This window comes from Harmonia axyridis, chromosome 1 (assembly GCF_914767665.1).
Source record: "Harmonia axyridis chromosome 1, icHarAxyr1.1, whole genome shotgun sequence".
In the NCBI taxonomy this organism is placed as follows: Eukaryota; Metazoa; Arthropoda; class Insecta; order Coleoptera; family Coccinellidae; genus Harmonia; species Harmonia axyridis.
The window spans coordinates 33254472-33273027 of NC_059501.1; the positions used below are offsets into that span (position 1 = coordinate 33254472).

At 33.7% G+C, this 18556-nt stretch overlaps 2 protein-coding genes across 3 annotated transcripts in view; one reads left to right on the forward strand and one right to left on the reverse strand.

Moving 5' to 3' along the window:
• The window catches only part of LOC123671352 (serine protease 27), a 45224-nt gene extending 30318 nt beyond the window's left edge, over positions 1-14906 (reverse strand). Inside the window, exon 1 of one of the 2 annotated variants that reach the window (XM_045605130.1) lies at positions 14624-14906. In XM_045605130.1, the coding sequence (XP_045461086.1) occupies positions 14624-14774 (151 nt within the window). In that variant the 5' untranslated portion in view covers positions 14775-14906. Of the gene's footprint in view, positions 1-4800; positions 4824-14623 lie in introns of those variants that run through there. The other variant, XM_045605131.1, reaches the window with a different exon arrangement.
• Positions 5048-7141, forward strand: LOC123671349 (NADH dehydrogenase [ubiquinone] flavoprotein 1, mitochondrial-like). The gene is made up of 2 exons (XM_045605126.1): positions 5048-5693; positions 6372-7141. The coding sequence occupies exons 1-2, from the start codon at positions 5063-5065 to the stop codon at positions 7079-7081; spliced, it is 1341 nt and encodes a 446-aa protein (XP_045461082.1). The 5' UTR covers positions 5048-5062; the 3' UTR covers positions 7082-7141.
• Positions 14907-18556: the final 3650 nt, after the last annotated feature.

The window sequence follows — 18556 nt, forward strand, 5'->3', positions numbered from 1 at the left end:
TTTTCTCCACCTCCCCCTTCGAGGGGCGCCAAAATATGTTCCGCACGCGGGCGTTGATGTCCTTTGCGGGGGCCCTGAGCAATATTATTCAATGCTTAACGCCGATCTGAGAGGGGAAACTTATATCATATGGAATTTTATAATTTTATTTTTCATGAAAAATCTCTTTGTAAACCAAAATTCGATATAATTTGAATCAAATATTCAGCTGAAAAAGTCTTATATGTATATTCATAAATTAAACATTCACGTCCTATCACAAAACAAATGAGATTTTCACAAAAAAGAGAATAGTTTTTTTAAATCAAATTTTCTTTTTCTTTTGGCAGTATTCCAATATTTTAGTTACCTATTTGAGGTAGATAACCTTAACATGAAACTATTCACTGATAACAATTTTACATAATCAATTAATTAAATTTAAAATTCTCTTTTCGAAAAACTAAAAAATAGTCTTATACTTATTTTTCTCCAATCACAGTTTTTTTTTTCAAACGCAAATCAGATCATACATTCCCTTCACGATTTTCATTTCATATAATCCGGTCCAGAGATATCGTGATCACCGCAAAATTGGTTTTTTTTTGCGGAGCTCTAGGAGATCGGCGATAGCAACATTCGCGAAGATTATTTTGACAAATAAAAAATATGTTAATATATTATAAGGTTATTATAATATGTACACCAATTTTCAAATTAATAAATTGAATAGTCTGCGCGAAAAAAATTCTTGAAAATCCGTCTTTTTGAAGCCTTCTAACTGTATATAAGAATGAGCGAAATCCGATAACAAAAACAAACCCCGTTACGACCAAAGCAATAAAATCCCAAGCTCGAAACCTGGGTCATAAACATCGAAGTGTTTCTACTTTACTTGGCTCCGATTATTTACTCTTCACGTCAAGTTTTGTACCCAATGTAGAAACCTCTTTACCGACAAATGATTATAGAAATAGCCGCCTAGAGGGCGCATTAGGATGGACCCCAAAAATTCTGAGTTTGCCACATAATTCTAATAGGTACCGCCACATACGCACATCCAATGCCCTTTGCAGGGCGAGTAACCAACTATCTTCTCCTTAAACAATGATAATACCATTGTTTAAGGAGAAGATAGTTGGTTACTCGCCCTGCAAAGGGCATTGGATGTGCGTATGTGGCGGTACCTATTAGAATTATGTGGCAAACTCAGAATTTTTGGGGTCCATCCTAATGCGCCCTCTAGGCGGCTATTTCTATAATCATTTGTCGGTAAAGAGGTTTCTACATTGGGTACAAAACTTGACGTGAAGAGTAAATAATCGGAGCCAAGTAAAGTAGAAACACTTCGATGTTTATGACCCAGGTTTCGAGCTTGGGATTTTATTGCTTTGGTCGTAACGGGGTTTGTTTTTGTTATCGGATTTCGCTCATTCTTACATACAGTTAGAAGGCTTCAAAAAGACGGATTTTCAAGAATTTTTTTCGCGCAGACTATTCAATTTATTAATTTGAAAATTGGTGTACATATTATAATAACCTTATAATATATTAACATATTTTTTATTTGTCAAAATAATCTTCGCGAATGTTGCTATGGCCGATCTCCTAGAGCTCCGCAAAAAAAACCAATTTTGCGGTGATCACGATATCTCTGGACCGGATTATCTGAAATGAAAATCGTGAAGGGAATGTATGATCTGATTTGCGTTTGAAAAGAAATACTGTGATTGGAGAAAAATAAGTATAAGACTATTTTTTAGTTTTTCGAAAAGAGAATTTTAAATTTAATTAATTGATTATGTAAAATTGTTATCAGTGAATAGTTTCATGTCAAGGTTATCTACCTCAAATAGGTAACTAAAATATTGGAATACTGCCAAAAGAAAAAGAAAATTTGATTTAAAAAAACTATTCTCTTTTTTGTGAAAATCTCATTTGTTTTGTGATAGGACGTGAATGTTTAATTTATGAATATACATATAAGACTTTTTCAGCTGAATATTTGATTCAAATTATATCGAATTTTGGTTTGCAAAGAGATTTTTCATGAAAAATAAAATTATAAAATTCCATATAAGTTTCCCCTCTCAGATCGGCGTTAAGCATTGAATAATATTGCTCAGGGCCCCCGCAAGGGACATCAACGCCCGCGTGCGGAACATATTTTGGCGCCCGTCGAAGGGGGAGGTGGAGAAAAGTACTACTGTATAATCGGAAATTTTTTTTTTGAAGTTTTGTCGAGAATTTAGTATAGAATGGTTGAAAATCTATCAGCAACCTTCATTGTCTTAAGAACTTTATGGTGTTATTTGTAACATAATACATTTCAAATGTGTTTCAAAACTTAAGCTGTATTCTTCTATAAATTATTCATAAAGGCATAAACATTTAATTAGGATCAATCCAGAAATTGAATGGATGTTTTTCTAGATTTGGCTGCTGCAAATTCTTTTATATTATCAATCAATCAATTTTATCGAGTATCTCTTGCTCTATATCTAAGATTGCTAATCCAGAAAATCTTTCTTGAGATATGGTAGACTTCAAATAGTTTTTAAAAATTTTTAGTTCAGTGAATGATCTCTCACCAGAAGCAACAGACACAGGACACAGGTAAAGTGAGAAGGATTCTTGAGGCAATACTAAGATTCGGTAGAGAAGAAGTTAGATTATTTTCAAAAATATATTGTAGAATTTCAAGAGGATTTTCGCTTCAGATAATGAAAACAATCCTAGGGCTCTTATCTCGTTGAATAAATCATTTTCTTTCATTTCAGTCTCTTTTTTTCATGTCATCAGTTATGCTTTTGTTGAAGAGCATGACAGCATTTCAATAGATATTTGTCATTTAATTTAAGAATATCACAAATAAAACAAAAAACGTTAACGTTATATCTACTATTTAAGGAACTTAGTGTTTGATCCATTATTTTCCAAAAGAAATTTATTTTAAAAGCGATTTTTGGATCTTCCGTCTGTTCATAATCGAACAATTTTGGTTTATACTTTCGTCTTACAGTATATAATGGAGAAAAATCTTGAGCTATCTCAAGAACAGCCGCTAGTTTTCCAGCTCCCGCAAGTTTTCCTCGAGAACATTATCATCCCTACAATTTTTGAAATGATCAACTAAATTGTTCAAATGGTTTTGGCACACTTTAATGTCAATCGCTTCACTTTGCATCATGTTGCTTACAATATTAATCTGGAATGAAACGTCATAAGAAATTATGATACTTCAAATAAATTTAAAAGAATGAATATTTAATAAAAGAGAACTTGCTTTATGTCTAGTTTTTATGTTGAAAGTATCATTTTCTGTTATTTCTAAAAGGCTATCACATATTTGAATAAAATGAAACTTTAACATCGATTCGTAACTGAGGCATGGGCGCCCGCAGAAATTTTTCTCAGGGGGGGCAAAATGAAAATTATTGAAAAACGACCAGGCGTCCATGATTGTCGTAGGCGACATCAGTATTCCGTTTCTTTCTATTTCTGTATTTATATTTATCACCAGCGTCTACTCTCAATTTCAAAAGATCATTAAAAGTGGTACAGGGTGGACAAAATACAATAGTTTCGTGTGTGCTCATTAAATAACGCATAACATTCTTTATTAGTTAAATTAACAATATTATTAAAACTTTTCACGAAATTTATCCGGCAAAAAAGTGACTATACTTTTTTCCCGGATATATGTATAATCTTTACACTCACTTTTTTCCCGGGAAAAAAAGTAATTTCGAGAAAGTTATATTTTGTTACCTGTCAACAGAGATAGAATGTCTAATTTTTTTCCCGTGCCAATTTTTTTTTTTATTTCAGTCTGAAGGTAGGGCGACGAAGCTTTTAAAACAATATTATGACCAAAAATACGATTCGAACAATAGCTCTACCCTCAGAGTAAGAAGTAAACAGTTTACTTCTTACTCTGAGGCTCTACCCTTTTTCATGCAGCTAGCCGGCATGCGGCAAGGGTAATAAAAATGTATTGCGGCCAAGAGAATTTCTTCCGATGCCTGCTCGACGACAGAAAGATGAATAAAGATTGAACAAGAAACGCACTAGAGACATCTGTTGTTCACCATACCCAAAAATTATTACTCGTCTGAATTTTCAACATTGCACATAGGCAACCCATCATGTTGGGCCTCTTCCGGAGTGGCGCCCTCTAACGATATTGCCCAATTTCCTCCAATGATATTTGAACCGAAGTAACTAACTATCTTCTCCTTAAACAATGATAATACTCGTACAGAAGGCTCATTCTACCACTCGTTCATTCCAAAACTCGCCACTTCGTGGCTCGTTTTTGAATTTTGAACTCGTGGAAGAATATCAATGCCTTCTGCACTTGTATTATAAATAACTATTCTTCAACTAAAATTCACATGTTTTAGTATGAGTCGTTTTTTCAAAATGCTGTTTCTCAATACCTATTTCTTCATTCTGATTTTTATAGCCACGAGATCGAAAACTCAGTATTGGCATTATAAAATATCCAAGCTTATACTATAAAAATGTTATTAACTTGGAAATTTTTTCCAGCTCGACCTAATTTTTTCGACCTGATGCCTGGACTAATAATCAAAGATGCAAACACGGAATATGTACCTATTGTCCTTGTTTGCCTTCAACTCAAAGGGGTGAAAATATGTGTCATGGTTTCGGTTGAAATGAAGGAATGATATATGAAGTCATCTTCAATGTGTTTTGATATTACTACCTAGATTTTCTGAACAACATCAATTCATGTCGAAATCAAGTTTGTAAATAAACCAGGTGAAAGGAATAATTCATAAAAATAAAAATCACCTGATTCGTATTCTCATCATCAAGTGAATAAATATCAAACAGATCAAATGTTTGATTGCGAATAAAATTGAAATAACATTGGCCCATAAATCAATACAGACGGCATCTGCTTTATATCCACGATCAGTCATTATTGTAATTATCAAACAGTTTTGTGCAATACCCAAATTCAAAATAGAATTGATTTGGTCCTAACAACATAATATCACTTAAAATTATGGAAAATATTCTTGAACACTTCTGACATTCGAATAACGTCATAATGATATACTTCAATAATATAAAGTCAATAATTTCACCATCATCGAAATCACTGCAATCCTTCTACAGACATTTAACAGACGAAAATCGCATATTCACCAATATCTATGGAAAGCACGACTGGAGACTCAAGGGAGCCATTGGAAGAGGGGATTGGTACAAAACGAAAAACATCATAGACAAAGGAAAAGACTGGGTGCTAGAAGACATGAAGATATCCGAACTGAGAGGTAGAGGTGGAGCAGGTTTTCCAGTTTGGTTGAAATGGTCTTTTATGAACAAACCTCAAGACGGCAGGCCCAGATTTCTGGTCGTTAACGCCGATGAAGGAGAACCTGGAACTTGCAAAGATCGTGAAATAATGCGTCATGAACCACACAAAATAATAGAAGGTTGCGTGATTGCCGGATTGACGATTAAAGCGAAGGCAGCCTATATATACATTAGAGGAGAATTTTATAACGAGGCTTGCAATATGCAGTTTGCTTTGGCAGAAGCTTACCAAGCTGGATTCGTAGGCAGAAACGCATGCAATACCGGCTTTGATTTTGATATTTTCCTCCATCGAGGTGCTGGAGCTTATATTTGTGGGGAGGAAAGTGCACTCATAGAGTCTCTGGAAGGAAAACAAGGTCAATCATAACCAATTTTAGTACAGTAAATATGTACATTTTACCTGGAAAAAATTCCGAACTCAATGAAATTTCTAGAGGTTGTTTGAAGGTGCTGTGGGATGACTCTGTCAAGTTATCCAACACTAAAAAACTAACTAAAAAAAGTCCGCAAATGTTGGGGTTCTTCCGCTCTCCCCAAGTTAGCACAGGGTCCTTGTGGTGGATAACTCGACAGAGTCATTCCACAACACCCCAGAACAATCTGTAGAAGTTTCATTAAGTTCGGAATTTTATCCAGCAGACCCTCCCTTTTTTGCTTTGTCTACTGGACAATAATTTTGATCGACTGTATCTCAATTGATATTAGGTCTACGAAAAAGTTTGTGAATTCAAAATTGTAGAGAATTTAATGCTCTACAACTTTGAAAATGAACGTTTTTGTCGAAAACTGCTTAATTCAGAGGTTATGAGCAAAAACTGAAAAAAGTCCGGAAATGTTGAGGTTCTTCGGTCCTCCTCAAGTTGGCCCAGGGTTCTCGTGTTGCATAACTAGACAGAGTCATCCCACAACACCTCCGAACAACCTGTAGAAGTTTCATTTAGTTCGGAATTTTTCCAGCAGACCCACCATTTTTGTATTCAACTACTGGACTATTTAATCAAACTAGAGAAACAATATCCCTTCTATTTTTCCAGGCAAACCGAGACTCAAACCTCCATTTCCTGCAGACATCGGAGCATTTGGATGTCCGACTATTGTCAACAATATTGAATCTATTGCAGTTTCTCCCACTATTCTACGAAGAGGCGGAAAATGGTTCTCGACTTTGGGAAGACCAAAGAACACTGGAACGAAATTGTTCAATATATCAGGTCAAGTGAACAAACCTTGCACCGTTGAAGAGGAAATGGGTATAAATATCCGAGAAATTATAGAAAATCACGCAGGGGGCGTTAGTGGTGGTTGGACAAATCTCCTTGGTATCATACCAGGAGGCTCTTCAACGCCGATATTGAAACCAGAAGCTTGCGAGAAGCTCAAATTGGATTACGACGGATGTATGCAAGCTGGATCATCCTTTGGTACAGGAGGAGTAATTGTGATCGGAAAGGATAAAGATGTCATTAAAGCGATCGCCAATTTGAGTCATTTCTACAAACACGAATCATGCGGTCAGTGCACTCCTTGTAGAGAAGGTACGAATTGGATGATGAAAGTCATGAATAGGTTCGTTACCGGACAAGCAATTCCTGATGAGATAGATTTCTTGGATGAGTTGTCGAGACAAATCGAAGGGCATACTATATGTGCTTTGGGAGATGCAGCCGCTTGGCCTGTTCAAGCTTTGATAAAAAATTTTCGGCCGGAAATCGAGAAGAGAATGAAGAATTTCAAATCCAAATGAATTGTTCTGTATCTTGACCATTCATGAAAGAACAATAATAGAATATAATTACTCAGACTATGAAGTCTAATCAATTTAATTAAGACGGTTGTTCTTTAACAGCTAGCTACACTTCTGTAGAAATCAGTGTAGTTTTTGTGTGATTGTCAAAAATTTCGGATTTTTGAATTCTACACGATTTTACAACAAACGAAGTATAGGGTTTTCTAATCATCATCATCATCTCAGTCCTTCTACCCTCTAGAGGGTGCAGTGATACTTATTATTTCGCGTATTTGCTTGAAATTATTGCCTCCACGCGCTCCTGTCCTGTCCTGAATGTCCGGTCATTGCCTTCAACCTGTCGGTCCATCTCATTGGAGATCTGCCTCTAGGTCTTGTTCCCTCGACTTTACCCTCAACTACAAGATTTTCCATCTCCCCTGTTCTTCTGGCAATGTGTCCGAAGTATTTGAGATACGCTTCGTTGATCCGGTCCATCTGACGCTTTTCGATTTTTAATTTTGTAGAAAACAGAAATGTTTGTCTATGTTCCACCCATGACACCCTAAGGATTCTTCAGTATACCCATAGTTCGAAGGCCTCAATTTTTTCCGATCTATTTTCTTGAGCGTCCATGTTTCACAGCTTTTGTAATTGTTTGGTCTTTCCATATTTTTGTGAGTTTGGTTGTTGCAGTCCTGGCTATTGTCAATCTTCTTTTCATTTCCCCTGAACAGCCTCCATCATTAGTTATTAACGAACCAAGGTATATAAACTTGTCGACCACTTCGTATTTCGCTACATGTCTTATATTAGATGTGTCATTGAATCGATTGATGATCATTACTTTGGTCTTTGTTTCGTTGATTTTTAAACCGAATTATTTACTAAAGTTCTCCAATTTCTTCATAATCTCTATCAGTTCTTCTTCGACTGAAACAATTCTCAAGGTGTCATCAGCATATCTCTAATTACTTATTTTTCTTCCTCCGATCGATATTCCACCTTTCCAGTAGTCGAGTACTTTCCTCATGATGTATTCACTATATATGTTGTAAAGGAGGGGAGACAGTATACATCCTTGTTTGACAGCAGCTTCCACCCTAAATGCCTTGGACATCTTTTGTCCAGCTCTGACTTAGGCGTTATTCTGTTCGTACAGCTTCTGTGTTAAATATATCAGATGCCTGGGAATGCCCATCTCACGCAACACCCTCCACAGAAGTGGCCAGTCTACGCAGTCGAAAGCCTAGGTATAGTCCACGAAAAATTTTCTAATAAGAGCTCTCAATTTGAATAGATCGCCATTTGTGAGCTGTCACTTTTGAAGCAGTAATATTTTGACATTAGACAAGTAACAACTACACCATTACTGAAAATAGAACGATAAACGCTTCAACAATGTATTCAAATTGTGGAAATTCTCTACAAAAAAGGCGAAAAATTTTGCAGCCTCAGTTCGTAAAAGTAAAGCACTTTTGGGTGGTCGTGAAGCACCTCTGGGCCGGTAATAGTGAAACTAGGGGACAAAAGACCACTTAGAGATGTGAAAAGTTGAAACCGTGTGCGTCTCTCAAGAACCATTGACAATAATGCTAAATAGCCCTTTTGTGGACTACTTTATTAATCAGCAATTAATATGCTATGCTCCTACAGCTACTGCAGCCCGAAAACCAGATTCCTTGTCGATATTGGTATTTGGGTGGTCACAATTGGCCACCGAGGTGTTGTGATTTAACACCTTTAAAATTGTCTCTTTAGGGTCAGGTGAAAGAAGAGATGTGTGACAATGCTTCACAATGGATTCAAGAACTAAAAGATTAAATCAATGATAAATGATGTAGGCGATGCAATGAGTTTGTATTATTAGGAATATAATTTTTGATTTATGAAAAATCATTGAATTATAATATCACGGATATACCGACTATATATTGACATAAAAGATAACTTTTTTGAACAGGCAAATGAAAAATGTTTGTTCCTCCAATAAAAAGATCCGTATTCTGTAGAAATGATTATCTCCAAATTTTCATGAGAGAGTGACTTCAACAAGTAGGTTCAACAATATTCATTCATTATTCAGATGTTAATTCATTCAAGCGAAATTCGAAATTAAAGGAAAACTAACCTTTGAAGCAAAACAGAAATTCATTATTACTGACGAGATGAGCAGAATCATGTTATGAACTTTTCATGAAATTACCACGCAAAAGCGATATATTCCAGCCAGCATAGCTGAAGGCGTTTTCATCATCTGCCGAAAGTATAACAGGAACCGTTCAGCAGAAAGCTGAACGCTGTGGGCCCTTTTGTTTTTCTCCATATAATAATAAATTGAATTGTGAGGGGAAAATTGTGACAATGAAAGCCATTTCTACCGTTTACTGTGCACAGTAGATGGTTTTTGTAGAAATACGAAAGTTCTCATATACAACTGTAATAAAAAACTGCTCCTCTTTCATTTAGTCCACTCTGTCGTTGACAGAAAAAGTTCAAGATGTTAACTCGAATAACGAATACAGAATTAGCTCTGTCACGAGAATTTTTTTTCAGAGAAAAAATGAATCTACCTTCCTCCTGACGAGTCATAAAATGTTTTACCCATTTCTCGATTATTGGAGTGAAAATAAAGAGAATTCAGGTCACTGCATTCATCGAAGTTATAACTTCTCAAGTATTTGAGAAGTATTAGTTATAGTTATGCTGAATAAGAATTTGTAGGTTTGTCTTACTGATCTCACAAAAATTGCATAAATTGCTCACTCTTCATATCGAGAGAGCTCATTATTTATCTTAACTTAACAAAAACAAAGTCCCATTTTGCATTGTTCGATAACAGAAATAGGCACTCATTTACAAATATATTAGAGATCATTTTGTTTCATACCTCAATATCAGAATGTCAAAAATAAGTTTTCCCTTCATATTAACCACCGTTCATTTAAATTCGTGGTCGAGAGTGCTGTGGAGCAATTAGAGTAGTTTTTCTGTAAGTAAAAGTAGCGTTTAGCTTATACCATATTATTATCTAACTGGTAATTTTTTCATTTCACTTGAAACTGTCATATTTAGAATTTGGATTTTCGAATATGTGAGACTCGTATTAGTAAATAATAAAAAATGGGGTTTTCAACGTACAAAAGGCATTCATGATGGAATTTCACTTCGGAAATAGACAGAAGATTGAAGGAGAATGCAAATATTCTACAGTCCATTCAGGAATTATTGACATCCCGGGTGGCTTTGGAAAATCGAAATTAAGTTGGTACTGGCTCATTCAGTAACATTTTGAATTGCAGATTTCGGGTTGGCATTGGAAATGTCATTGACAGGAGGTTAGATTTCAGTTTGTTTGTGTTATTGGTTTTGATCGAAGAAATTTTGAAACTTAAAAGTTGTATCAATTTCAAACACACATTGATTAGTTTATTTGAGTATTTCTCACAGTACTGTTTGAAAAAGAAGAAGGCAAGTCATTACAACCTGGATTATTAGTGGAAGAAAACCTGTGAAATACGATTTCACCTTCAAAGAATCATTGAATGATTTGATTGTTACCAGAAGCCGAGCCAAAAGCAACCAATATATCAGCCTGGATGAAATTTGACCAAAAAGCATCTGGATTTTAATCAATCAAAGACAACATTACATAAACTTAATTGGTTACAAGTTCAAAACAGTTAATAAAAGGAAAATTCTTATTGATGAACAGAAAAATATAAGTTGAGTACGATTTTATGGTGAATACAGAGAATATTTGCAACAAAATGTGAAATTCATTTATCTGGAGGAAACTTGGTTTTTTGAAAATGGCAGCATTATTCAACAGTGGACTCTAGAAAGAAAACAAAAAGTTTTTCAAGTATATTCAAGGGTAAAAGTGGAAGGATTGCTATTTTGAATGATGAATATTTGGATTTTTACCTGGATGTTTTGTTTTGACAGTGGTGATCATGCGGATTATGTAAATCTATGAAGAGAGAATTATTTTATAATTGGATTGCTATACAAAGTCTTGGCATTGCATCTATAGTTTATTTATATTCTATTGAAATTAAGTATTGTTATATCTGTTTTTTGTTCCTCAATGAGTAATCCAAAAATCTAATAAATTCCAATTGCTTTATAGAATTTTTACTGAGTATTCAATCGAAAAATATATTCAAAAGAGTAACTTCAAGAATTTCTTCACCTCTTACCCACTTGAAGATAATAATAGAATGCAATAAAATTTTAAAATTCACAAATTAAAAATAATTTCATGCCAAAATGCTTTTAGTGAGTGAGTTAAAGCTGTTATGGGCAAAATAATTTATGTAATTTAATAGAAACTAGTATAAAAGCATTTCAATATAAAACAGAAAACTCGAGTACAAATAGTACCTATATTTTTCATACTAGCTTAATCAATCATTCATGTCATGAACAGTTTCAATAAATAGTGACTTTAGAAAGTAATTTACACATCGGCTGATAAATTGGTTCCAATTTTGAAAGTTACAGTACAACTGTGATGTCAAAATTTTTCATATACTATATATACTAAATGGATTCTTTGAATTTTATTTCTGTCTTATTATGATATGGCTCTTCCATTCACTAAGCTACACTATTTAAATTTATCAACCAGTTTTTTCTGTTTTCTTCACCAGTTTAGACACCACAGTAAAAATGATACATAAGAGTTATCTGATAAAAATTTTGCAAGCAGGTTGGTATCCAGTGTCCATCAGTAATGCAACAATTTTTGAAGAGCCTTTGGTGAAAAGGAATATGCATATTTTAATGATCTTCAATGGGATCTTTCATGGGCGACTCTTAAATGAATAGATATCTCTTCATTGGACTTCCTTGAAATAAGATAGCATTTCACTATTTTTTTACGTTATATAATCTGAATTTCAATTTATGAAATCATGATTGTATACGTCCCTTCGTAATAATCGTAATTTCGAAAATTCAGGATCTTTCGGATACAAAAATGATGAAAATAATTTAAACTGGTTATTTCTATGATGAACCATAGCAATTTTTAGTGATATTTTTGTAACCAGAAATAAAGCCGCGACTAGACGTTCATGGCCTACTTCGATGTCAATAATTCCTGAATGGACTGTATAAATGAATGTCTAGAGGAAATCAGGATTGACTTCACAGATGTTCAGATGTTGATTATAAATGTTTCCATAGCACTGTTTTACGATGTTTTTCTTGAAACTGGCAGCGTGAAAAGAGTTGAAGTGGTAGACAAACAAAAAGGACACGGTATTAATACGGTCGAAAAAGCCCCAAGAACTCCTGTCAGAGTTTCATCCCAACTCACTAGTGTCCCTGTTGGTACATGTCACAAGATATTGAAACAAGACATCATTTTATTTCCATACCGATTAAACTGCTATCAAAACGTTCAATCCTCGAAGAATGACCTTTTGTCAGTGGTGCCTGAATTAATTCAGTAATAACCTAACGAAAGTTTTCTTCTGACGAAGCCTGGTTTCACCTTTCTGGGTAAAGTTTTTTTATCGAGCTACCGCTTCATTCTGAAATAGTTGGAGTTTGGTCGGAGGGGAATTATTGGCCCAATTTTCTTCAATGGAGCATTGACAGCGGACCGCTATAAGGAATTAATTCTGGTACCATTTATTTTTTAATTGAATTTTGAGAAATTGATTGAAAGCTTTTTTCAACAAGATGGTGCAAGAGTACACAAAGCGATAGAAACTTTTGCCTTTTTGACAAATGTTTTTCAGGATCGGCTTATCAGTTTGAACACTGAGCATTAATTTCCTTCATGGTATTGCAACCTCAGACCTTGTGCTTTTTTAAGTACCCATACCTTATTCAGTTCAACTGAAAGACTGAATATCGAAAAAGTTGAACAATTGAACAATTCACCTCATATATTGGATAATGTTTTCAATCACAAAAAAATGTTTGGAGCAGAGAAGTGTTCCAGAATCTCCTTTGAATTCGATTTATGTTTTAGTATGATCAAGAATAAAATGAAAGTATATTGTTGTTTACTTTTTTCGCATTATTTCGCAACTTGTTTCAATCCAAATGAAAATTTCCAGCGGAACTTTTAAATTCCTTGATCGAAAAATGTTAGAATCCTCATATTCCATCGAAAGGAAACATGGAAAATTATTTCGAATAAAAAGTTTATGGTTTTCATGCTACAACCTTTTCCATTTCCTTCACCTTCCTGGGGAAAAGGGGTTAAATCGGAAACCCTATTTCTTATAACATCCGTATTGTACTTCAAAAACACAAAAGTTGTATTCGAACAATTTTTCACGATTCGTCACATATTGCTCTGTAATCGAGTTTGAATTTTCCGCTAGAAGGACCTTAATCTATCCATTCCATTAATCATTCAAATGACATTTCAGTCGTATATTGCCCAACTATTCGTTGAAACGATGGAAAACTTTCTGTGCATAAAATTATACGGCTTGACGGAGGTTTCTACAAGATTTCAAATAAAAGATATCCATTTCGATTTTTTTTTCGTTTCAATGGATATAGAGGTATCCTTTTTAATTGATGAGGTTTCAGGTTTCTGAACTTGAAACATCAATAACAAATGATTTCGTCATGTCCAAATGATCACTGACAGTACTTTTATGTACCTAAAATAAACAGTTCGGCAGGAAATATCGTATAATTTCATTGAAATGAATAATGGAACGGATACGTTAAGGTAGTTCAGACGGAAAATTCAAATTCGATTGCAGTGTCATCTGTGAGGTATCTTGAAAAACTGTTCGTACAAAACTTTTGTATTTTTGGCCGTCGAATTCCAATCTGGAATAAAAAACAAGGATTCTCATTTGAAAAAAATTGATCCCTGTCCCCCCACAAGGTCGAAGTTAGATGTTATAGCATACTTGAAAAAATCATCCGGAATATATTTGAAAATTGATATATGATCTCGATTGATTCGTGCTGAAAAATAGAAACTGAAATTACTCAAACTCAATGGTTTATTACTTGTTCTAAAATATAAGATATTACAAATCGTAAAAAAAACGCGTTTAATGACAAAAGTATACCTATTTTTAGTTGAACCCTACCAATTCTGGATCATACGTGAAAATTTCAATCTAGTCTCGACACCTGCATGTTAAAAGTATATGAAGGTCTTATTGACGAAAAATTCATAATTTTGAAAACAGTCTTGGTCTCGGTCTGGCATTTTGCGTTGAAAATACATATACGTCATTCCACATCATCGTGTCAATACCTGCTCGATTGAAATTTCAAGTTTTTCTAGTAGATTTATTGATAAATTATTTTCTTAAAATTCGATTCCCCAATTTTGAGTCCAAAAAGACCATAACTCTGACTTTAGAGCTTGAAGAAGCATTGAATGGAATAATTTATCATATAATGCTATCATCTTCGAGTTAAGAATTATGTATTTCAAACAATCTGAACAGGACAGATATTATTCACTGAAAAAGATTTTCTCAACAGAAAACATGCACTTCATTTCTTCACTTGATACAGTGATAGCCCTTTTCAATATGAATCATTAAATAACTTTTTACAAACCTGTATTTTCAAATCCATTCTCATAATCATGGAAATTGTCGTCTATTGCTTTCTGGTTTTCCCTTATCCAAGTGTACTTCGGTATCAACTTCCACAAACTGAAACTGTATGCAACACGACTGTACAATAACAGCAACACAAATGTACGCATGTCTCAATCATTTTAAGCTACTGCTGCAATCATTTCACCTACAAGACTTAGCCGCAATGGATGTGAATAAAGCATGAAAAGATTCACAGAAGATATCTTCTGCTATAACCGGTTGAAGATGTCAATTTTGTTCTTTACTGACGGAAAGGTGGCATTATTTTCTTTCTCTGAGCTCTCAAGCAGAATTGAATATTGGAGGAAGTATCCACAACAGGTCAGGATTCAGCCAGTCGTTGATTTTGAGTTCTCGAATTATAATAATAATAAACTTTATTTAGCACTCGGCTATTGAAAAGAATACAAATGTAATCCACTAACTTGATTAAATTCTTCATAAATATAACTCATTAAACATTTTTTGAATTCTCTATAATTATTACAATATTTGATCTTTTCAGGTAGTTTATTGAAGATAACAAATCCCCTGCTAAATGTGGATTTATTCATTAATGTAGTATTAACTTTTTCTATGTAAAAATCATCTCGACGTCGTGTATTATAATTATGTATCTCATTAGCAAATTTTAGATTTTCACTCAAATATTCAGGTAACATTTCATTCTTTGCTTTGAATATTAAATCTAATGTTCTATAAATAATCCTTTGATTGACACTCATCAATTTCAAACAATTTAACATATTTCTTATGGGAGTTCTTTTATTACATCTCAAAATAATTCTCATACCTCTATTTTGTACTTTTTGTAACTTATCTATGCTACCTTTATTTAAATTAAACATAACTGACGAGCAATAATCCACATGAGGAAGTACCAATGATCTAAACAACATCAGTGACGTATAATATCAATTTTACCCCTTATTCTAGATATGAAACCAATCTTTTTGGACATTTTATTTGCGATATAATCCACGTGAAACTGAAACTTTAAATTCTCGTCTAAAATCAATCCTAAGTATTTCGTTTTAGTAACCCTCTCTATTTCATCTTTATCAATATTAATTCTGAAATTACTTATGTCGGTACTACGTGTCCTATATTCACTACCTATTAACATATACTTCGATTTTTTTATATTGACTTTCAAGTTATTGTGGCAAAGCCAAATGAACAACCTATCCAAATCCTCGTTAACTAATTTGAACAAAATTTCAACATCATATCCAGAAACATATATCATAGTTCAATATATTCAATATCGAAGCATGTTTTTCATAGATAATTTATTGTATTCTTGTATAAGTATGAAATTATTTTCATTAATAACAAACCTAGTTGCAATATATGAGGAATATGATTTCAGTTCAAACGACTATTTCACGAAACTGGAGATGAAAATACTTTTCTTTAGAGTTGACAACGATATTTTATCGAAAAAAAAGTACTAAAATCAGCCCTCGATATTTTTTCCCAATTATAACATTTGAATAGTGAAATTAATGCAACGAATTTAAAGATTTATAATTATTCGAATGATTGAAACTTCTGAATAAACATTTGGCAAGTATATCAGAATTCAAATCTAAAGATTTTTGCCATGTATTTCAAGAATTAATCCAAATATCTGAGTTTATCTACACTTAATTCATGTCTAATGACCTTTTTAATCAGAGAATTAGAATTACAATTTCGAAATTTTGTTGGTATATTCACTTTCCGAATGCCATGGTTAGGTTCGTTGATAGGCAAAATTCGAAATTTTGCTGATATATTCACAGCTACATATTTGATTGAAATGAAAAATTGTACTGATTAAGATTCATGCAAAATACAAAAAACTACGTAATATTTTCGTGACCTCGTAACCTATTGAAATGGGATTCAGAATGTGATATAAAATAACATTCTCAAACAAAATTTCGAGATGATCATATCATCAGAACCATGGAAAAATCAAAAAGAATATAAGAGAAAATATACCCAATATTTCCATGAAAACTGAAAATAAATCCTATCGCATTTAGAATTTCAAGCCTCGTACCGAATTTCGTATTGTCGACTTTATCGGCATCATAAATAAATCAAGAAGAATATATAAAAAAAACAACACACAGTGTTGTCTGACTACAGTTCAGACCGAGTTGTGGTTTTGAATGTAAATAGAAAATAAGAATTCTAAACTTGCAAAATTTTCGTGTAGAAAATTCAAGTAGAATATGGAAAAATCTGGAAAGCACTGAGGACAGAAACTTCAGAGCATGTTCGTCCATGCGTCAATTGCGTCTCTGGATTCCACATGCACCTGCTTATGTACATTTCTGTGGTATTCGACTTCTTCACAATATTTAGTTCAATTAAGTATAAACTGATGTATTCAACAAATGATTAAGTATAAAGAATTCTAACTGCAATTTAAAGATGAAGAAAATGGAATTCATAGGATTTCGATAATTATCTCTTAAAACTTTGATGATGCCTGCCCTGATCATTTCGAAGTTAACAGTACCAAACCGATACTAACGGCATCCACCGGTCGGAAAGTGACCTACATAGTATCCCCTTATAAATACAATGAAACCACACATTTATGATCGAAATGATCTCCTTTTGTGGCTATCAAATGTTGATTCGTAAACGGATGAAATTCTGAAATTTATTGCACGGAAAATTTCTACTAGATATTTATGTAAGAATAACAATTAGCTCATTATTATTTTGACAGGATTGACAGCATAAATAGTTTGAGATTCGAAAATTCGTTTTAGAAATAATGTCATTTTATTTTCGCAATGAGTTCTCAACCAATTTTTATGACGCGCCCTTTCTCGAGGGATTGTGGTCTTTCACACAAGGACCACGCATGAAATTCAGTGATGCCAGAAATAATATAATAATAATAATAAATTCATTCATTTCAAATCATCCCCACAGTAAATTACAGAGAGGGAAGCGAAATGATGTCAACAATAATAATCCCAAATGGTGCGGTTCTGCCCAGAATTGCCCAGCGTGAGGCGCCACCCTATGAATTTGGAAAAAGTCACTACAAAATTTTTCTTAAGGTGGAGTCGGAAAGTTCTGCGTTCTTACCGTAATCCATGTATTTTTCACAAGATTTCGAAAAATTAAAAAAAAATATTCGAAAATATGTACCCCTTATTTCTGTGATTGATGAAAGCCCGATCAGGTTGAGATTTTATCATTTATCAAAATAAAAAATTCGAACATGATATAAGAAAAATCGAGAGGATAGCACCGGTACCTGAATAAACGAAATGCCAGTGCTTTTCTCTCAATTTTTATCACTCCCTTATGCATTATGTAGTCGATAACTAAAATGATTAGAAAGCCCTCAATGTGCAGAGTTTATATGCATGCTAAGGACCTTCCTAGGTGTGGAAAGTCAATAAGGTAACTGAATAAACCTATCGTGATGATCAACCGGAATCAAAAAAAATTTAATTCAGGGTGGGCCACTGTCGATGGTACCCTAGACTTTTACGGAAAATTAAAAAAAAGGAAAAAAGGCTACTATGAGCTTTACTGAAGTCCGTGGAATATTCAAACGTTGCGCAATCTGGTAATTCGACAAAGTTTCTTAATGTAGGGCTCCTATTCTTGCCCGGTCAAACTAAGATTTTGGTTGTCCCGAAATTTTCTTAGAATATTCTCAATATTACAACCCTCGTTATTCGCTGAAAACTGAATACACCTGTATTCTTCCGAACAAGAAACATTTTTGCTAGTTTATTGTTTTCATTTACCTAAGTGATAAGATAGTGAAGATTCCAGGCACGAAAATTGTCATATTACATTAAACAGGTTGAGAAATGATAGGGGGGCGAAGACTTTTGACGATGTGTGTATATTCATATCCAAT